This window comes from Oryx dammah, unplaced genomic scaffold (genome assembly GCF_014754425.2).
Source record: "Oryx dammah isolate SB20612 unplaced genomic scaffold, SCBI_Odam_1.1 HiC_scaffold_15, whole genome shotgun sequence".
Lineage (NCBI taxonomy): Eukaryota > Metazoa > Chordata > Mammalia > Artiodactyla > Bovidae > Oryx > Oryx dammah.
The window spans coordinates 45708232-45726599 of record NW_024070199.1 but is presented as its reverse complement, the minus strand read 5'-3'; the positions used below and the strand labels follow the sequence as shown (position 1 = coordinate 45726599).

Below are 18368 nucleotides of genomic sequence, written 5' to 3'. Positions count from 1 at the left end.
GAATGAGGTGCTCACCACCTGTCAACCCAGCCTGGTCCAGCACTCTCTGTTGGAAATCTCTCCCTTGCCCTGAGTTGGTGACCTGTGACTCTCTTTCTCGGCCTCGTTGGGAGGACCAGCCTGTGCCATGATGACTGAGCTCATGGTTAAGCTCTGCTTGGAGCTCCCCAGAGCCTGGGGGAGGGACGGTTCTGGTATCTCTATTACCTGCGTGTCCACGGGCTGCAGGCCATTGCTGAGCCAATGAGGGAGGGACAAGTCTCACCCTAGCCTCTTCCCAAACAACCAGGGCACTGACTAACCGGGCCTTCTCAGACTCAGGGTGACCGCACGGGAGGGCGCTCTGAGGACCACGCTCATCCTATGGGTGCAGCACCCAGGCGTGTCCTGCAGGTGACAGGGAAGGTGTGTGACACGCTAGGATTCGCTGAGACGTGGGCAGTGGCCAGAATCCAGCTGAGCTCTCAGGGCTCCTGGAGCAAGACCACCCCTGGGGCTGACCATGGAAGGTCATTCTTGAAGCTGGAAATGGGGTGATTAGTGTCCAAATGGCTTGTGATTTTATTGGCTCCCAGGCTCTCAGCTGAAGCGAGCTCCAATTGGAGGAGGAGACGTTTGCAGAGGAGAAGGACAGAGAGCCTGTAAGCCACGTGCTGCCCAGAGATGCTTGCAGAGGTGAACGTGTCTGGGCCACAGCAGGTGGATGGCAGGCAGGGGATCCTCTGGGCCACGGGTCATGCCCAGGTGGGCAGGATGCGGGGTGATGTTCATGTGGGATGGGGGGTGTCATTTGTACCCCTCGACCTCCAGGTGACACCTGCTTGGCCAAGCCCAAGGCATCTCCTTAGCTCACAATAAGGCAGGCAGGAGAGCCCTTTGGGATGGTCAGTCTCCTCTGTTGGGGGCCCTCAGTTTGGAGAAGCAGTTCCCAGGCGTCTGGGCAGGACAGTGGGAACAGATGGGGCACTGCTGGGGAGCCCAGCACAGGGAAGGAGGGGGCGAGAGGCCCCTAACTGCTTCTCTTGCACCTCCCCACAGTCCTCCTTTCTGCTCTGTCTGCTCTCGTGGAAACCGGCTTCACGCTGTGACCCGCGGGCAGGTGAGTAGAGACCTTGGAGCTCGGGTGGCAGTGAAAGCCCCCTGCCGCCCCCGTCAGAGCTGGGTCAGCCTCCTTCCACCACCTCCCCAGCTGCTCTGTGCATCAGTCGCCGTCTCCGACACAAGTTTAAGACGAGAAAAACTGACACAGCAGAGGCTGCGCTGGCTCCTTAGTCCGCCCGGTGAACATGAAGTCCCCTGTGGCTCGTGCTGGCCTCCGGGGTCCCGCCTGCACCCTGCACCTGCAGGCTCCTTCAACAGGCCTGCAGCCTCGCCACAGGGCCTCTGCACCTGCTGTGTCCTCCTGTAGCCTGGGGGAAGGCAGTGGACACAGCGGTTTTCTCTTCCTATGGTTTCCCCAGAGCCCAGAACAGACACTTAGCTAAATACCAGTTGGTACACGCCCTACACACCAGGCACATCTACCCGGTCTCACACTCCTGCAGTGCGGCAGGCAGCCGCGCCACTGGTTCACGGTCACAAGGGCAAGACTGTTTATTGAGAGTCAGCCACGTACGTGCTGAGTGTTGGCTGAGATTTTGTGCCCACTGTAAAGATCCTTATCCCACACCCATTTTACAGGCGAGGAAGCTGAGGGCTGAATGACAGGATGGGGCAGTGGTAGGGCTGCACTGGAGTCCCCTGGGGGTGTGAAAGTGCACACATGGACCAACCGGATGGGTGTCCTTGAATGACCTTCCAGTGGCTTGGGCGCTGAGCACCGTATGTTCACGCCTGCCCTTGGGTCACCTGGAGACCACAGTAGGCATTGGCTTGGCCACTACCCAGGCCGATGGATCCTGGATGAGGGAAGAGAGCTTGCCGGTGGTGTGTGGAGCCTGCTGCTATGAAAACTGGGTCCCCTTAGCCAAGCAGGCAGAGGCATACCGGGCCCAGGGCACGAGGCCTCGGTGGAGAAGATGCCCAAAAGGGGCCTCTGATGAGGACACCAAGCCTCTCTTCAGATCTGAGGATGGGGATGGGATGGGAGTGAGGTGGTCGGCGCATGCACCTCTTCTAAGAGGAGGTGCTATAGCTCAGACCCTCACCAGGACCCGTCCTCCCCGGTTTCCAACGAGTGTAGAAATGTGATCAGGCAGTGATCGGACACCAGAGGGCCTGGCCGGTGGTCCACGCTGGAACAGGAGCCCAGAGGACGGGCCAGTCTCTCCCCCTCTCCCCGGCCCCTGACTCAGCCCTCGGCTCCTCTGCACACCAGCCTCCAGATCTCATGGGTTGGGCCGAACCCCACACCCCTGGCTCCAGGAAGCCTTGGCCAAAATGGGACAAACCCCAGCCCCCTGCCAGCACCTGGTGCTTCCTGGGCTCACTGAGCCCCTTCAGCCTTCCCTTAACACTGACGGAGTCTGAACACAACCATGAGGGCAGCAGGGGAGGCTGCAGGGCCAAGCAGGGCGGGCTCAGGCTGGGAGAGGGTTCTGGAAGTTTGAGGGCCTGGAAGGCCACCGCCTGGGCATCAGCCCTGTTCTGCTGCCTGCGGAGGTTGGCTCTTCTCTCCTGTCACCGCCAAACTCCCCCTGGCTTGCAGGGGAATCCAAGGCCCCAACTCAGAGGATTCTGAGGTTCTGAGGGGTCCTCTTCAGATCAAGGGCGGGTCTCCACTCCCCTTAGTAACGGAGGCTTGTACTGAATTCTCTGTTTGACGGGATTCTCGCGGATCTCAATCGCACTGACAGTTAAGAGCCGCACACCTAGCTGGCTAGGGGCACCCTCCACCCCCCGGCCCACCAGGGGCCACCGAGCACCAGGACACACGGAGGATGCGGGGCCCAGGGCTGCCCCTCAGCAGGCAACAGCACAGCCCTCTGTGCGTCTACAGTCCGTCTGTCCCCCGTCTCAGCACCCCTGCCCCTTATACCTCCAGAACCCAGCTCAAGAGGCTCACGCCTCTTCTAGGCAGCCCCTCCTGACTGCCCTTTCTCAGAGGTCCTGACCCTTTCCTCTTCTGCTGTCTCTGTGCAGCTCCATCTTCTACTATCTGGGACCCCTGAGCACAAAGACGGTGGCTCTCACAAGATCCGGCTCACCACCCGGGTGGTGGTTCAGCACATGGGTGCCCAAGCCCCGAATCCCCTGCTGGCAAAGGCTGTACACGAGGCCGTGGAGGAGGAGGTAGGCCTGTCGGCTAGCCCAGAAACGGAGATGCATCCGTTTGCGGAGTTTGCGGAGATTCATCCAGCCACCACTTACCCACCTCCCACATCCCCTCAAGCCTGAGATGGGTACCAGGTAGAACCTGCATTCGGAAGAACTCTGGGGAGGAGCCATCTGCCCTGGACTCCAGGTGGCAATGCAGTTCAGGGGTTAAGGGCACAGGCCATGGCGGCTCAGGAGGTGGGTGATCCCAGACAACTCACACCCACTCTCTCTGGACCTTGACGTCATCACCTGCGAAATGGGCACCCACAGGGGTGCTGAGGGGTGATGAGAGACGTGCCCCAGAGCCTGGCCAGGGTCAGCTTCCCCAGCATCATCAGGAGGACGGTGGAAGGAAGGCAGAACCCTTGGCCCTCCTCCTTCGAAAGCAGCTGCCCTTCCTGAGCCAACAGAGCCCAGCCCCGGGAAAGAGCGCCATTTCCGGGAGAAATCACCCTCCAAGACTTTTTATGAGGGGCTCCTGGCCCGGTTGGACGCATCTATGGTCGTGTGTATCTGTGACCCAGCATAGCCCCTGGTTGCCCAGCAGACGGAATGGGAGCCGACTGTTCCTCCCGTGTGCATTCCTGGCACATGCCCCTGCGGGTAACCTCGAGGAGAGGGAGGGAGGGAGGGAGGGAGGGGCCACCCGAGGTCGCCCCTGCCCCAAAGCGGCACTCGCTTACCCCAGAGGGCCATGAAGATGGAGAAGAAGACGGTGGCAGGGTTGTCGAAGAGGTGGCTGGCGCGGGCAGTGGCGCACGCAGAGCTCATTTTCCAGTAGCTGCAGGTCCTGTCGCAGAGCGGGCACATGGTGATGTTGTGTCTCTGGTCGCACATCTCCATGCTGGAAGAGAGGACAGCCCAGAGCACCCCGGCCAGTGGCCAGGGCCCCGCTGGCCCGCGTGGACCAGCACCTTTGGGGCCGTGCGGTCCTTGCCGGGGTGGACATGGTTCGGTCAGCTAGCCAGCAGGCTTCCACCAGGGCCCACATCTCTCTTCTCCACCCAAGGCCCCAGCTTGGCTTCCCACTCTCTGCTCCCCTTACCTTATAGTCTTAGTGACTTTTGAACAGGGTCCCACACTTTAATTTTGCACCCAGCCTGTAACTTCTGTGGGTGGCCCTAGGTGTGGACCCATGGGACTTTCTGTGTGGTGGGACAGGGTTGTGTAAGTGTTCATCTTGGGGGTGGCCCGGGGCAGTGGGACACATGGCCTGCCCTGGAGCTGCCCCTAGAAGTCGAGGTCCCCAGCAGCCTCCCTCTGATGACCAGGCACTGTCAAAGCTGTGCTGATAGTGAATGCCGTCCAAGTCCTGACGTGACAAGACCCATGAGACCCGAAAGAGGAAAGGAGTCAAGGCGCAAGGATGCCATGCCCTTCCTGAGTGCTGGCCTCGCACCCAGCACCTGCTCAGTGCCAGTCTTGCGGGCTTCAGTCCACCCCTGGGGGTGCCCTGGGTACCAGCCTGAGGGCCTTGCTGGGCACTCTGGACCCATAAGAAGCTGGACACGTGGTCCACCCAGACCTCCTCTCAGGAGGCAGGTGGCTGGATCGGAAGGAACACACCCACAAGCTGCCTGGGGTTGTGGTCCCACCAGGCCGGGCTCACCCTGGAAATGAGGGGTGGCCCCTGAGCAGGATGGGGCCCTGCTCAGGGCAGGCTTTCATTCTGCTGAGCGGACGCAAAGTCTGGAGACCGTGGGGAGCTCTGCGATGCCCAGGGCCCTCCTCCTCCGCCCTGCCAGTTCTCAGACTCTCTCTTACCAATACTGAAAAGTGTAGTATTTAAAGGCCATCAGCCATGTGAGCAGGAGACGGCACCGAGTGTCCACCCAGGCTGGACCAACTCTGGGGCTGTTACAATCCCACTTTCACAGAGCAGGAAGCAAACCTACAGAGGGGACGTTACTTGTCCAGGGCCACACAGCAGAGTGGGGCTTGCGTCCAGGGCTCTGTCCCTGTCAAGCCCGTCTGTCTCTGCCCGGTTCTCAGCTGCTGCGCAGAGGCCATAGGAGGGCTCCCTGCTGAGGCCAGGAGGCCTGGCTCGGCTACTTGAGGGGCAGTTTCTGTTCTCTGTGAGCCCAGGGCTGGTCCTTGAGCCTCAGACTCGGTTCCTCCTCCTGGAAGATGAGGAGAGAGGCCAGCAAACGGCCTTACCAGCTGCGCCCTGCCCTGCCCCTCTCCTCCCTGCTTACTTGGACAAGACGCTGAGCTATAATTAGGCACAGGCAGGAGTGGATTCCCAGGGGTTAGATGGCTTTCTGGGTGAAGGGTGGGGGGTGAATAGGGTGATTACTTTATAGCTTTAAAGAAAAATTTCTGGATGCACCTGAGCTTATGCACAGATCCTGCCTGGACCACAGCCACTGGGGAGCATTTGCCAAGAGGTTGCGGGGGGCCCTCCTCCAGCAGCACTGCAGGTATTCCACTCAATTTTTTTCTCACAGTAGCTCTCCCTAAACACTCATCAAAAAAGCGTGTGCCTGCTGTGTGTGGCAGGCACAGCGTCGGGCACGGCAGACAGAAAGACAGATGGTGGGCAAGGCTATCACCTCGGAGCATGTGGGGAAGCGTGTGTGTGTGTGCGTGTGTGTGTGTGACCACGTGTGTGTGCCTGTGAACACATGTATGTCAGGGGGGTCAGGCACACATAGTTCGGAGGGCAGCAAGGATTCGGGAGACAGCCGGCTCTGCATGTGAATTCCAGCTCCACTGCTAGGGATCTGTGTGGCCTTGGGCAAGTCGTTTGAACTCCTTGGGCCTCAGTTTCTGTATGGAGAAGGCAATGGCACCCCATTCCAGTACTCTTGCTTGGAAAACCCCATGGACAGAGGAGCCTGGTAGACTGCAGTCCATGGGGTCGCTTAGAGTCTGACACAACTGAGCGCCTTCACTTTCACTTTTCACTTTCATGCATTGGAGAAGGAAATGGCAACCCACTCCAGTGTTTTTGCCTGGAGAATCCCAGGGACAAGGGAGCCTGGTGGGCTGCCGTCTATGGGGTTGCACAGGGTTGGACGCAACTGAAGTGACTTAGCAGTAGCAGTTTCCGTATCCATAGAATGGGCATGCTGAGACTTACAGAGCTCATTTTTTTTTAAAGGGCCACGGCATTTTATTTAAGTATATTGGGGTGTTTTTTTTTTTTTTTTGGCCATACCGCATGGCTTGCAGGATCTTAATTCTCTGACCAGGGATTGAACCCCGGTCCACGGCAGTGAATGCACGTGCTGAGTCCTAACCACTGGACCGCCAAGGAATTCCCCGAGAACCCATGTTATTGGGTTGTCAGGAGGCTTAAACAAGGGAATGTCCAGGAAGCCCTGGGAATGGCACTGGGGTATTTAAACCATCCTCCCATTCACCGTCACTATTGTGGGAAGAACGGAGCGATGGCAGCTGCAGTGACCAAAAGGAGGTACAGGTGCCGACTCGAGGGGCCCATCTCTCGTCCTCCCTGAGCTTCTGCTCTTCTGGGGGCTTCTCCCGAAAGGAAGAGGGGCAGGACACCCACTCTGTGTGACCCTGGCCCCTCTCAGGCGACCGGTGGAGGGACACACCATTGTTAGCGTGTGGCCTGGCGCCACTGGGTGGGGGGCCTGGAGCCTGAGGGTGGGAGGGGGCCGGGAGGCCAGGGCCTGCGTCTCTGCCTGCCCATGAGCCCCACAGCTTCCCAGCCCTCTGCCCTGCCAGCTTAAACAACGCCAGCCAGACAAAAAGCCTGTTTCTGCTGGTTTAAAACCCTCAGCCTCTCCCTTCACTGCCTTCAGCCAAAATAAAGATGAGCAACAGGCGCCTGCTCTTTGGAGCAGACAGAGGGACGGGCGGTGGGGTAGCATGGTGCAGGGCGCGGGGGCACTGGCCATCCTACAGACTTGGCCGGGCCAGGCTCCAAGGGGAACACACACTTCACACTTGGTCCAAAGCGCCAAGCGAGCGGAGGCCGAGGTCAGACGGGGCCCCAGAGTCCCCAGTGAATGCTGTCCATAACCCTGGCCATGTGACAGCGCTGGCCTGGCCTGGCTTGGGGCTGTCAGTGCCCTTGTGGGGAGCCTGAGCCTCTCGAGCCAGGGTGTCCAGGGCCGCCAGCCCTGCCCTCCCTCCAGGACCGGGAGGGAGGCGGATGGAGCAGTCCCTGTTGGGGGCGTCCCACCTTCCATTTGTCGAGAGTCTCTCGGATTTTGGAGTGAAGTCCCCTCCACGTCTAAGCTACTCTGATCTCTGCCTTCATTACCCCTGAGCACAGTGAACGCGTGTCATTGGCAAACAAAGGGACAAGCTTTCTCCTGCCTGTGCCCAAAATAACCCTGGAGGGGACAGAAGCCAGATTCCTTTAACTTTCTGGTTCCGGGTGGGTGGAGTACTTTATTGTTATTCACGTAGATGGTTGCATGGCATCACCGACTAAATGGACAGGAGTTTGAGCAAACTCTGGGAGATAGTGGCGGACAGGGAAGCCTGGCAGGCTGCAGTCTATGGGGTCGCCAAGAATTGGACACGACTTACCGACTCAACAACAACGACAACAACAACAACATGTATTCAAACATCCATTGCACAAAACTTCACCGCGCGTGGCCTTTCTACACCACTGAGTGGGGCCTAAGGAGCCAGTCTCTCCTCCAGGTCAAAGACTCCTTCATCAGCCCTTTTCTGACCAGACCCATGGATGAATTTCCTAAACCAGGGCTCTGCTTCAGAGACGCTGGGCTGAGTCGTAAGAAGGGTAACCTGCCCTATGTCCCAAGACTGTCCTGACAGACCGCTGGCTCCCGGGAGGTGGGCGGGGCATCCGCCTCTCTAACCAGCACTTTGCCCGCAGGCACAGCGTTCCTGATGGAAGTCAGGGCTGGCATCCTGAGCTCACATCATAAACCGCTATCCCTGGGTCGAGACTGGCAAGTTCCGGGAACAGCAACCAAAGAGGGGAGACGCTGTCCTCAGACTCCCACTGCCTGAGTCACGCTCTGGCTGCCAGTCTGGGAGACGCACACCCGGCGTGAAGCCAGGCTGTCTCTGGGGTCTCGGCCTCCTTCCCAGAGCTCCCCACGCCTGGCCTGCTCCCTGGGGAGCAGTGGCAGGCCTGTTGGCCCTGTGCGCACGGGCCGGGGTCTGCTGTGCCGGGCCAGCCCCTGCAGACCAAGCTGCTGCTGCACCATCTCCCCACACTGTGGGAGCGGGGGTGCAGTGCAGACAGGGCCCAGCCGGCCGAGTGCACCGCCCCGAGGTCTCGGAACGGTCCTGCCTCACTTCCTGACCTCACAGGGAACCAGTGAATTTTCTTGTCACATAATGACTAAGGACTGAATGGGAAAAAAAGCTTCAAAGGACAAAAAGGAGTCGGATATTTATTTTATGTCTTCCTCTCGACAATAAAATGTCTCCTAGGGCGAGCGTGCCTGCAAAGGCCGCCCACGCTCTCAGACAGCTATTAAAGCCTTCAGATGGGGTGGCTCTGGTCCTGACAGTGCCCGGCCTGGCCTGTGACTTCCCGTTTGGAGGGGGCTGGTGGTTGCTGAGTGGGGCACCAGGTTTGGGGTAAGGGATTCCAGTCCCAGGAAGTTCTATTCCTGCAGTAAGGGGAACATGGCTCCTTAGTGAGATGAAGACATCTTTGGGGAGAGGGGCTGCCCGCCTACCTGGGGATGTTGTCATCGACAGTGGCCCATCCGTAGAGGAAAACGATGATGCCGACCACAGAGGCCGGGATGAGCATCTGGGTGTAGACGCCCAGCCAGGCGAAGTACAGGCCAATCTTCTCCCCAAAATACTTTCTGCACCGCAGGGCAAAGCCAGACAGATACACGCTTACTCTCAATCCTTTCCAGGGGCAAAATTTACACCACGCCCCCTCCCCAGCATGAACAGCTCACACGGGGGCCCCTGATTCTCGACCAAGCAGAGAGTGTGCGGGGGGTGGTTCTGAGCCAGGCTGTCATGTTTAGGGGGGCTCTCTGCTTTCACAGTGCCCACCCTTCCTCTGCTGAGCCCTGAGAATGGGAGCATTTCCTCCTGTAATGCCTACGCTGCAGTACCGTAAGATGCTGCCTGGAGGCAGTCAGCTGTGTTCCAGCCTCGTGCAGCCTAAAAAGAGGAAAAAACTCCAGCCCTGAGGCACCAGTAACTCCATATATTGAGCATCTCTGTCTTCTTCATGGGCTGGGCTCTGATCTACATGTCCCCAGAGCATACACGTTGCCTGGTCTGTCCGCCCTGGGAGAGAGGTCTCTCAGGAGAGGACACAGTGTCCGGGGGGGGCAATTCTTACAGATTCCCAGGCAGCTCTTTTCTTCCTTTTCACACAGAAAGAAACCCCACCAGATGCCCGACTGGGTCGAGCCAGACTATGAATTTAGGGGGAGACAGTGAACACGACAGATGAGAGCCAGTCCCGCAATGACTCTGAACAAACTGCTTGATCTAAGGCTCGGCCAGGCTGCCGGTCTCTGCTGGGAGACCTCAGCTCCCCTGCACAAGCTCTTCAGGTTCGAGCAAGGGCCCACGCTCTGCACACTCAGTGCAGTCGAGATGCACAGGGATGTTTATCCACCCAGGCCTGCTCTCAGCATCCCCACTTACCTGACGAGGTCGATGGGCTGGTACTTGTAGAAGACCCCGTAACACGCCCACTCTTCGTACAGGAGCTAGGAAAAAGGAAGTGGTGAGGGCTGAGGAAAAGTAAACCGCTCCCAGGTCCCTCGCCAGAACACAGAGTTGCCAAGGTGCTCAGCTCACGGCTATGTCATTCATTCATTCAACAAGCTCATATAGAAAGTCAGCCCTGTGCCAGGTACTGTGCTGGACAATGGGCTGTGAGCTGAACACCGGAGACACCTCCCTAAGCCCTGGAGCTCCCATTCTGGTGGAGGAGACGGACATGGAAAAATGGGTCCCAAGTTTCAGCTCTGGTAAGGGCCTCAAAGAACCCGCAGGCAGTGGTGGCATCCCCGAGCAAGAACAGACCTATGATTTTAGGTGACGGTGGGGATGGGCAAGAAGCTTCTGGCATCATTATGGAATCCTGACTCTTCACTATTTGATCTGGGATTTAAAATGGCCTGCCACTGTCAGACACCTCCCTTTCTTTGTTAAAGACAGACCCACCAGGCTTTGGAGCAGAGAAACCCCAGTAGTATGATTTTAACATATCTCACGAGGTGCAAAAGAGCCGGGGTGGATCTCCCGAGACAGGCTGTCTGATTAACATGGCTGAGCGAGATGAATGAGATCCACAAACCCACTACGCCCCAGGCTTGGGCAGGATGGTAATGAGCTTGGCCTTGTGGGAACGTGTATATTCAAATGTCTGTATGAACATGTAGGGTGTCTTAAAGAAGATGCCGGGTTAGGACTGCTGGTTTTAATAAAGAGACTCCATGCACATGGGTAATTAATGCTCTATCAACCTTAACCCAAAGTCTGTGGTGACCCTGCTGGCTGGGGGGAAGCTGGCCCCAGCTGGGAACACAGTTCCTTGGCTGCCTGTCTTTGCTGGCATCATTCAGGGAATGGGTAGGAGGCCAGCATGGGGATGCCTGTGAGGACTTGCCAAGGTCTCTGGGTCTCTCCGGTATACTGAAGCTTGACTTTTGTCCTTTTCCCTTTTCTTAATATTTAAATTTAAAACTTGTGAGAGTCTCTTATATTCAGATTCTGCTGTGGCCCCAAATACATCAAATACAGCTTTCTATTTTTTTTTTTTTAAACACAGCCTTTTATATCATCGCCCCCAATACACTATGCTATGGAATGGATGGTTGTGTCTCCCCAAACACAAATGTGTTGAAGCCTTAGCCGCCCAGTGTGACTGTATTAGGAGGCTACATATTTATGGAAGTAATTAAGGTTAAATGAAGTCATGAGAGCAGGGTTTTGCTCTGATAGGACTTGTTCAGTTGCTAAGTCATGTCTGACTCTGCAACCCCATGGACTTGGAGCCTGCCAGGCTTCCCTGTCCTTCACTATCTCCCATAGTTTGCTCAAATTCATGTCCACTGAGTCGGTGACGCTATTTAACCATCTCATCCTCTGTTGCCCCCTTCTCCTTTTGTCTTTGATCTTTCCCAGCATCAGGGCTCCACTATGACCCGTCTGTCTTGGGTGGCCCTGTACATCACAGCTCATAGCTTCATTGAGTTATGCAAGCCCCTTCACCACCACAGGCTGTGATCCATGAAGGGGACTAGAAAAGACCCTGACAGGACTCGTGTCCTTATAAGAAAAGGAAGAGAGCTGGCTTCCTTCTCGTGCACACATGGAAGAAAGGCTACACAGTGGGAAGGCGGCTGTCTGCAAGCCAGGGAGAGAGCCCTCACCAGAATCCAACCCTGCCGGCACCTGGATGTGGGGCTTCCAGCCTCCAGGACCATGAGGAAAAAATATTTTCTATTTAAGCCGCCCCGTCTGGTACTTTGTTACATCAGCCTGAGTAAGTACATTCTCCCCCACTGACTTGGAAGACCCACAGCTGGTGGGATGGTTTTCCATACACAAAGATCCCTTCAACTGAGCCTCTGAAAATCAAAAATCTGTAAGAGGCTCACTCCAGAGAAGGCAATGGCAACCCACTCCAGTACTCTTGCCTGGAAAAATCCCATGGACGGAGGAGCCTGGTAGGCTGCAGTCCATGGGGTTGCTAACAGTCGAACACGACTGAGCGCCTTCACTTTCACTTTTCACTTTCATGCATTGGAGAAGGAAATGGCACCCCACTCCAGTGTTTTTGCCTGGAGAATCCCAGGGACGGGGGAGCCTGGTGGGCTGCTGTCTCTGGGGTCACACAGAGTCGGACACGACTGAAGCGACTTAACAGCAATATCAGCAGCAGCAGCAAGAGGCTCACTCAGAGGGGTCCAGCTTCCACAGACCAGGGAGTCAGGGATCCCTAGAAATGAACCTTCAGCAAGTTCAGCAAACTTTCCTTTTTTTTTTTTTTTTTTTTCCATTTTACATTGTCTCTCTCCTTCTGCAGCTGGAGCATAATACTCAGGAGAGCACGAGCATTGTATTTCATCAGAAGTCAGCGCACAGAGACAAAACAAGCAGGGAGGAGAATGCAGGGAGGAAAACAACAGAGAACAGCTAAATGCATTCTTAATATACAAGCGAATCTTGCTGTCAAAATCCTGGGTTTTGCCTACTCTGATCTCTTTAAGAGGAGCTTTCTTTGGATTTTAAGTCTTTCTGTAAGTGGCATGAACAGGATGTGTTCAGCAGGACTCCAAGTCCTGAAAGACTTAATGGCAAGTCTGGTTGCTGGTGGGGGAGCCTTTGGAGCTTCTGCAGAAGGGACTAAGATGCATGGGGCCGACCGCATCTCAGAACAGAAGGGGTCCAGGAATTAGAGCCAGGCTGCCAGGCTGGGATGGTGGCTCCACTGGGTCTGCAGTGGGTGTCCTGGGCAGACCCTCCCCGCTGAGTCCCATCGTCTCCTTGATATGGGAGGAGCCTGTCCTCCCTCCCAAGTCATGGCGAGGACTCAGACGGACCCAAGGCTTTGTGAAGTGGAGTGCTGGGGGCTTGTTATGTGTCATCTGTCTGATTATGCAGAAAAGGAGGAAAGCCTACAGTTTTACTCTCTAAAGGGAGAGGTCTGAGCCAGCAAACTCCAATGAGATGGCACAGCACCTCTGGATAAACAGAGCAGCCGTCACCAAAGGCAGCTTCCTCCCCTCAGCTGAAATTTATAGCCTAGACACGCTGGAGGTGGATCAGAGGGAGGGATGAAGAGAGAGGCCCTGGGATGGAAAGGGGAGGCACAGAAAGACCCACTTGAAGGCTTGGCCTTGTCACACTGGCCACCTTGTTCCTGGGCCTGCCCAGTGGGACTGGTCACAGCAGGCTGGCCATCACCCACCAGTAGACATGAAAGATGGGGGTACAGCCCAGCTTTCTACATAAACCACTTTATCTCGGCGGACTTTTCTTCCTGCCAAGAAGACAACATCAATCACCCTGCAGCCATCAGCACAAGGAAATCAAACATCAGATTTCCTGGCTAGGGTTGGCAGAGCTCTGCGGAGCTCTTCGGCCTGTGAGCAGGTGGGAGGTGTCTGGGGCCCTGGGGCAGGCTAGCTGGGGGCTGGGGGCTCTGGTCACGGTGGCCCTGGAGCCTTCCAGAACCTGACCTCAGAGAGATCCTGGCTCCACCCACTGGCATCTCTCCAGCCCAGACCTCCCACCTGAGCCCACACAGCTTGGGGCGGGGGGCTGTCACGGCACTGAGGTGGTCTGTAGTGACTGTACATGGACTTGTCCCTTGCTGTCTCCCCCTGGGATGGAGGCACCAGTAGGGCCAGTCTGCTCTGGGTCATCCCCAGCTGCTCAGACCAGGCACATGGCAAGTTTCTAGCAAGCAATTGTTGAATGAATGGATGGATAGAGGCATTACGGGCCAGGGCCCTGTGGCTCTCAGCACAGCACAACAGGGGCCACCTCGGTTCACACATGGAGGAGGGAGCTCTTGGATCACAGGTTTGCAGCCCAAAGATCAGGCCACGAGCTGTGGCCATGCTCGGCCCGTCTCTGGCCCTCCTCCCCTGAAACACTCCTGCTTGTGCCCTGCTCCATCAGATCAGCACAGGAAAATGGCCTTGGCTTGGCTCGCCCCCCTTTCTGTCCTGTGTCCTCAGGCACGTGGGGATCCTGCCACTGACAGGATGCCACAGATTTTGTCATTGCAAAAGCAAAATACTCAGAACCAAATCACTTACGGTGAAGTGCTCATGGGAGAATGAGTTCTCTGAGCTGAGACTCAAACACATGTCTGGGGCATTTCCTCTTCCTCCCTTCAGTCTTTCCTTCCTTCCACCATCCACCACTACTCATCACCTATCCATCCTTCCACTCGTCCACCCACCTGTCCACCCATCCATCTCCCTACCTGTCCATCCACCTGTCACCCACCCATCATCCATCCACTCACCCAGTAGTCTCAGGCCTTGTATTTGTTGCCGGGACATAATATTAAATAGAGGCAGGCAGCATTCCAGGCAGAGAACACGGCTGGGGCTAGATAAACCTGGAGCTGTCTGCTGGGCTGGCACACAGCGGTGCCAAATAGTTCCTAAGTAATAACTGCATAGCATAGTCTTGGCACTGACGTGGCCATCAGTCAAGTCTCCTGTGATTAGAATGGCTGTCAGTGAGGCTGGAGCATGGGGAGGAAGGTGGGAGACTGGGGTGGAAGGCCTGGGACCTGGAGGCTGAATGGCCAGAATGGGTGTCAGGGAGTGGCAGGGGGTGCAGAGGGATGTAGGAGGCTGGGTTCCAAGGCTGGGGTTGGTGCAGGGCAGGCCCGTGGACCAGATGGGGGTGATCAGTAAGTCACGGACTTGCAGACGAATGCCAGATGTTCCACTAAAAATAACTAAATATGTAATTTTTGTGCTAAATCAGATAGCATCTTCAGTTGGATTCCCGGGCAGGCGGGCGAGTTGTATCAAGTACCAGAGATTTAAAAGCACATATTGGGGGCTGGAGGGAGGTGGGAGCGGAGAGCATTTCACATACAGAGGCTCGGGGCCCTGTATGGGGACAAGGGCCTCCATTGTGAGGTTCTCAGGGAAGTGTCTCCACCATCAACTCAGCGGGATCCACTCTCCAGGAGCAAGAGGCAAGGCAACTAGAGCAAGAGGCAAGGCAAGTAGCAGGGAGGGGGAGGGAGGGAGGGAGGAGGAGGTACTGAAGGAATGCAGGAGGGAGGGCTGGGCTTACTGGGGAGATGGGAGGAGTTCATGTAGAAGCAGAGAAAATGTTAGTGGCTCAGTGTGTTCGACTCTTTGCGACCCCTTGGACTGTGGCCCTCCAGGCTCCTCTGTCCATGGGGTTCTCGAGGCAAGAATACTGGAGTGGGTTGCCATGCCCTCCTCCAGGGATCTTCCCGACCCAGGAATCAAACCCGTGTCTCATGTCTCCTGCATTGGCAGGTGGGTTCTTTACCCGTCTGAGCCACCAGGGAAGCCATGTAGAAGCTGGTATCTGGGAGCAGGCAAGTGAGGGGAGGAGGAGAAGCGGCTGTGGTGGCCAGGAGTGACTGTCCTGAGAGCACGGGCGGGTGGGATTAGGAGCCAGTGAAGCAGAAAGGGTCACTTGGTGTTTCCCAAAGTGTGTCCCACAGAACACTACCTCCATAACTTCCCCATTAAAAAGGGTTCCAGGACAGGTAAGTTTGAAACGCACTGGCTTGACCACCACCCATGATGTCCCCTACTGGAGTGATGCTGGCGGCCGGGGCACTCCAGGTGGCTGGGCTTGCTGCTCCCAAACTCATTTCCCCGGAAGCTGGGGTGATTAGGCTAAATGTCAGCAAAGAACCGTGGAGGTTCTGGCTGTTCCAGTGAGATACAGTCGGTGCATGAAGGAAGGATGGGGCAAAAGGGCAGGCTCGGGGCCCTTCCCTTCCCCTCACATGCTCGGCCGGCCTGCCAAGGGTGCTTCTGAGGATCAGAGCTCCCTGACGGCTCCGCGGCAAAGAATTCACCTGCAGCACAGGAGCCTCAGGAGACCGGGGTTCGATCCCTGGGTGGGGAGATCCCCTGGAGGAGGGCACGGCAACCCACTCCAGGATTCTTGCCTGGAGAATCCCATGGACAGAGAAGCCTGGAGGGCTACAGTCCGTAGGGTGGCACTGAGTCAAATATGACTGAAGCGAGTTAGCACACACACAGCATGAGGAAAATAGTCCAAAGAGGCAGCTTCACCCACCTTCTCCACCAGCTGTGGGGCTGCGGCTCTGAGACCCTGAGCCCCTGAGCCCCTGCCCCTTGCTGGCCCCAGGACTCCTGACCCCGAGGAGCGGGCTCCCGGGTCTGCACACCTACCTTCCTGTCGTTGAACTCCACGTTGTCCCCTTCATAGTCTCCCTGGCAAGAGAGAAAGGCTCTTACTGTCCTGTGACCCTTCCACAAGGCAGGAGGGCTTGTCCCAGGAGAGAACCTCGTATAGTGCGCAAGGGCACCCAGGTCCCCTCCTCCTGTGATAACAAGCGCCATGAGCCCCGGGCTGTCCCGCCTGCCCTCCCTCCACTCCCAGAAAGCCTGAAGCGCCTTCCCCTCGATGTAGAGATGATACCCAGGAAGGGCAAGTAGTCAGTCCCTTGGAACTGGTGACACAGAGGAAAGAGGCTTGGGGGGCTGGAAGGATGGTCGGTGTACACCCCGTCCTGCCAGGGGGTGTCCTACTGTTTTGCCCCAGGCCCCACCTGTGTGGTGCCCCTCTCCCTCTCAAGAAGGATGCACCTCAAGGTGCCCCTCTCCCTCTCAAGTGTCCCAGGAAGGAGGCTGAGTTAGATCGGTGAGGCCAATGTCCTCATCCTACAGATGGCAACACCAGAGCTCAGAGCACCACACTGACTTCCCTGGGAGAGACGCAAGATCTGGTCAGACCTGGGACTTGGACCCAGGTCTCCAATCCCAGCAGATAAAAGGGAGGGCCTAAAACTCAAAAGGGAGCCAATTTCCCAGATGGGTGAAAGACAAATAGAAGTGTGGGAGAGGCTGGGCCTAGGGGGTCCTGGTGCCCGCTCCACTTACCAGCTCCTTCCACGAGCCCCACCAGCCCAGCCAGCCCCTTTCAGTGGTGAGAACGTGATCACCAGACAGACCACTAATGCCCGTGGTCTCTGAATGAAGATGCTCTGGGAGCAGTTTAACCAAATTCCCCTCAGTCTTTAGGCATCGCCCCTCCACCCGCCCACCTCAACCTTTATGCCTCCCCAGTGCTTTCCCCTCTTGGCTGAGACGGCCCCACGACTCCAGGAGCACCTCATTTCCACAGAGATCAGTTAGTTGGTGACCTGGAAGGGGGCAATTGCCAACCAGGAAGGAAGCCAAAAAGCTGTCCAGCAGCAGCTGAAATGCCAAGTCCTTCTCCGGAGTTGAACGCCAGTTACGGGTCAGAAGGCTCTTCCTTCATCCTCCACGCAGTCATAACTGGTTGTCTGGTTGGCCATGACCCAGAACCTGGTCTGACGGATGGGTGCTCTTGCTGAATGAATCAACAAGTGAGGCCCTGGAGGGGGTGGGGTGCTCCGGGCCACGTACTGAGATGCGACCTAGCACAGCTCAGGAGTGAGAGGCTGATGGTGAGACCCATACACACACAGGAGGAGTCTGCCCCTTGCCAGAGGCTAAGGTGCAGCCTCAGTGCAGCCAGCATCCTCTATTTAAGGCATGGGGTCCACGGGGCTCCATTCAGAAGGATTTATCGCCCCAAATATTTGAATCTCAGCTTCAGCACTTAATGGTGTGCATGTCCATCAGCTGCACGGAAAATTCATGGACGGAAAATCTCATATTCCCTCGAGATGACTGAGGTCCATTATCCGGCTGGAAAAGAACCCTGGAAACAGAGCCAGTATCTGGGTTCCGCCCCTCGGCTGTGTGCCCCTGGGCAAGTTGAAGAATAGCTGCAGTCTCAGTTTCCCCATCTGTAAAGTGGGAACAGTCCCCACGTGACGGGCTTCCCTACTGCCCTGTCAGGTACAAAGATGATGATCCAAGAGGAATTTCCAAGATACAGATCTTGGAAATGCTTTGTGTGTGCCCCGTGGATTAGTCAGTCTTGTACTCATTGGTTTAAACTACAGTGAGAATCCATTCCTAAGACAAATGTAGCAGCCAAGCCTGAGAAGAGGAGGTGCGTTGGCCTCCAGGGAAGGTGGAGGTGGTTGTGCAACGGGGGGTGGAATAGCCTGTCAACCACATCTGTCTTCTGGCCCCTGCTCCCTAACAGGGGTGCTGTGTGACCTTGGGCAAGTTGCTAAACATCTCTGAGGTTTTGTGTCTGCACCAGATTAAATGAGATAAAGCGCCTACTGAACATGGTTCTTTGCATACAGTTAAGTGCTCAGAAACATTGATTTCTCTCCTTTCCCTTTCAAGACTTAAAGGGCTGAATCTAGCAGGCAGGGAGGCCCTGAAATGTTTTGGCTTCTGTCCCTGACCTCTTGGTAGGGGTGATCAGCTGGAAGGCCATGCAGGGATATGTTCCTGGTGCCTGTGGGGGGGAGCAAACCCAAGAGGCACCAGTAGGGTGGATGAGTGAGGCCCCTTCTCGGGAGGAGCCAGGAGCTCCAGCCCGGACCTGCGGATCTGAGCCTGGTCCTGGAA

The 18368-nt window shown here is 56.6% G+C and overlaps 1 protein-coding gene across 6 annotated transcripts in view; it reads right to left on the bottom strand.

The window, feature by feature from the left end:
- The window catches only part of ANO1 (anoctamin 1), a 96696-nt gene that overhangs the window by 44946 nt on the left and 33382 nt on the right, over positions 1-18368 (bottom strand). For 5 of the 6 annotated variants that reach the window (XM_040255286.1, XM_040255281.1, XM_040255283.1 and 2 more), the window contains 4 exons: positions 16080-16121; positions 9838-9902; positions 8898-9032; positions 3942-4102 (listed from right to left, as the gene is read on the bottom strand). In XM_040255286.1, the coding sequence (XP_040111220.1) occupies positions 3942-4102; positions 8898-9032; positions 9838-9902; positions 16080-16121 (403 nt within the window). The remainder of the gene's footprint in view (positions 1-3941; positions 4103-8897; positions 9033-9837; positions 9903-16079; positions 16122-18368) is intronic. The other variant, XM_040255282.1, reaches the window with a different exon arrangement.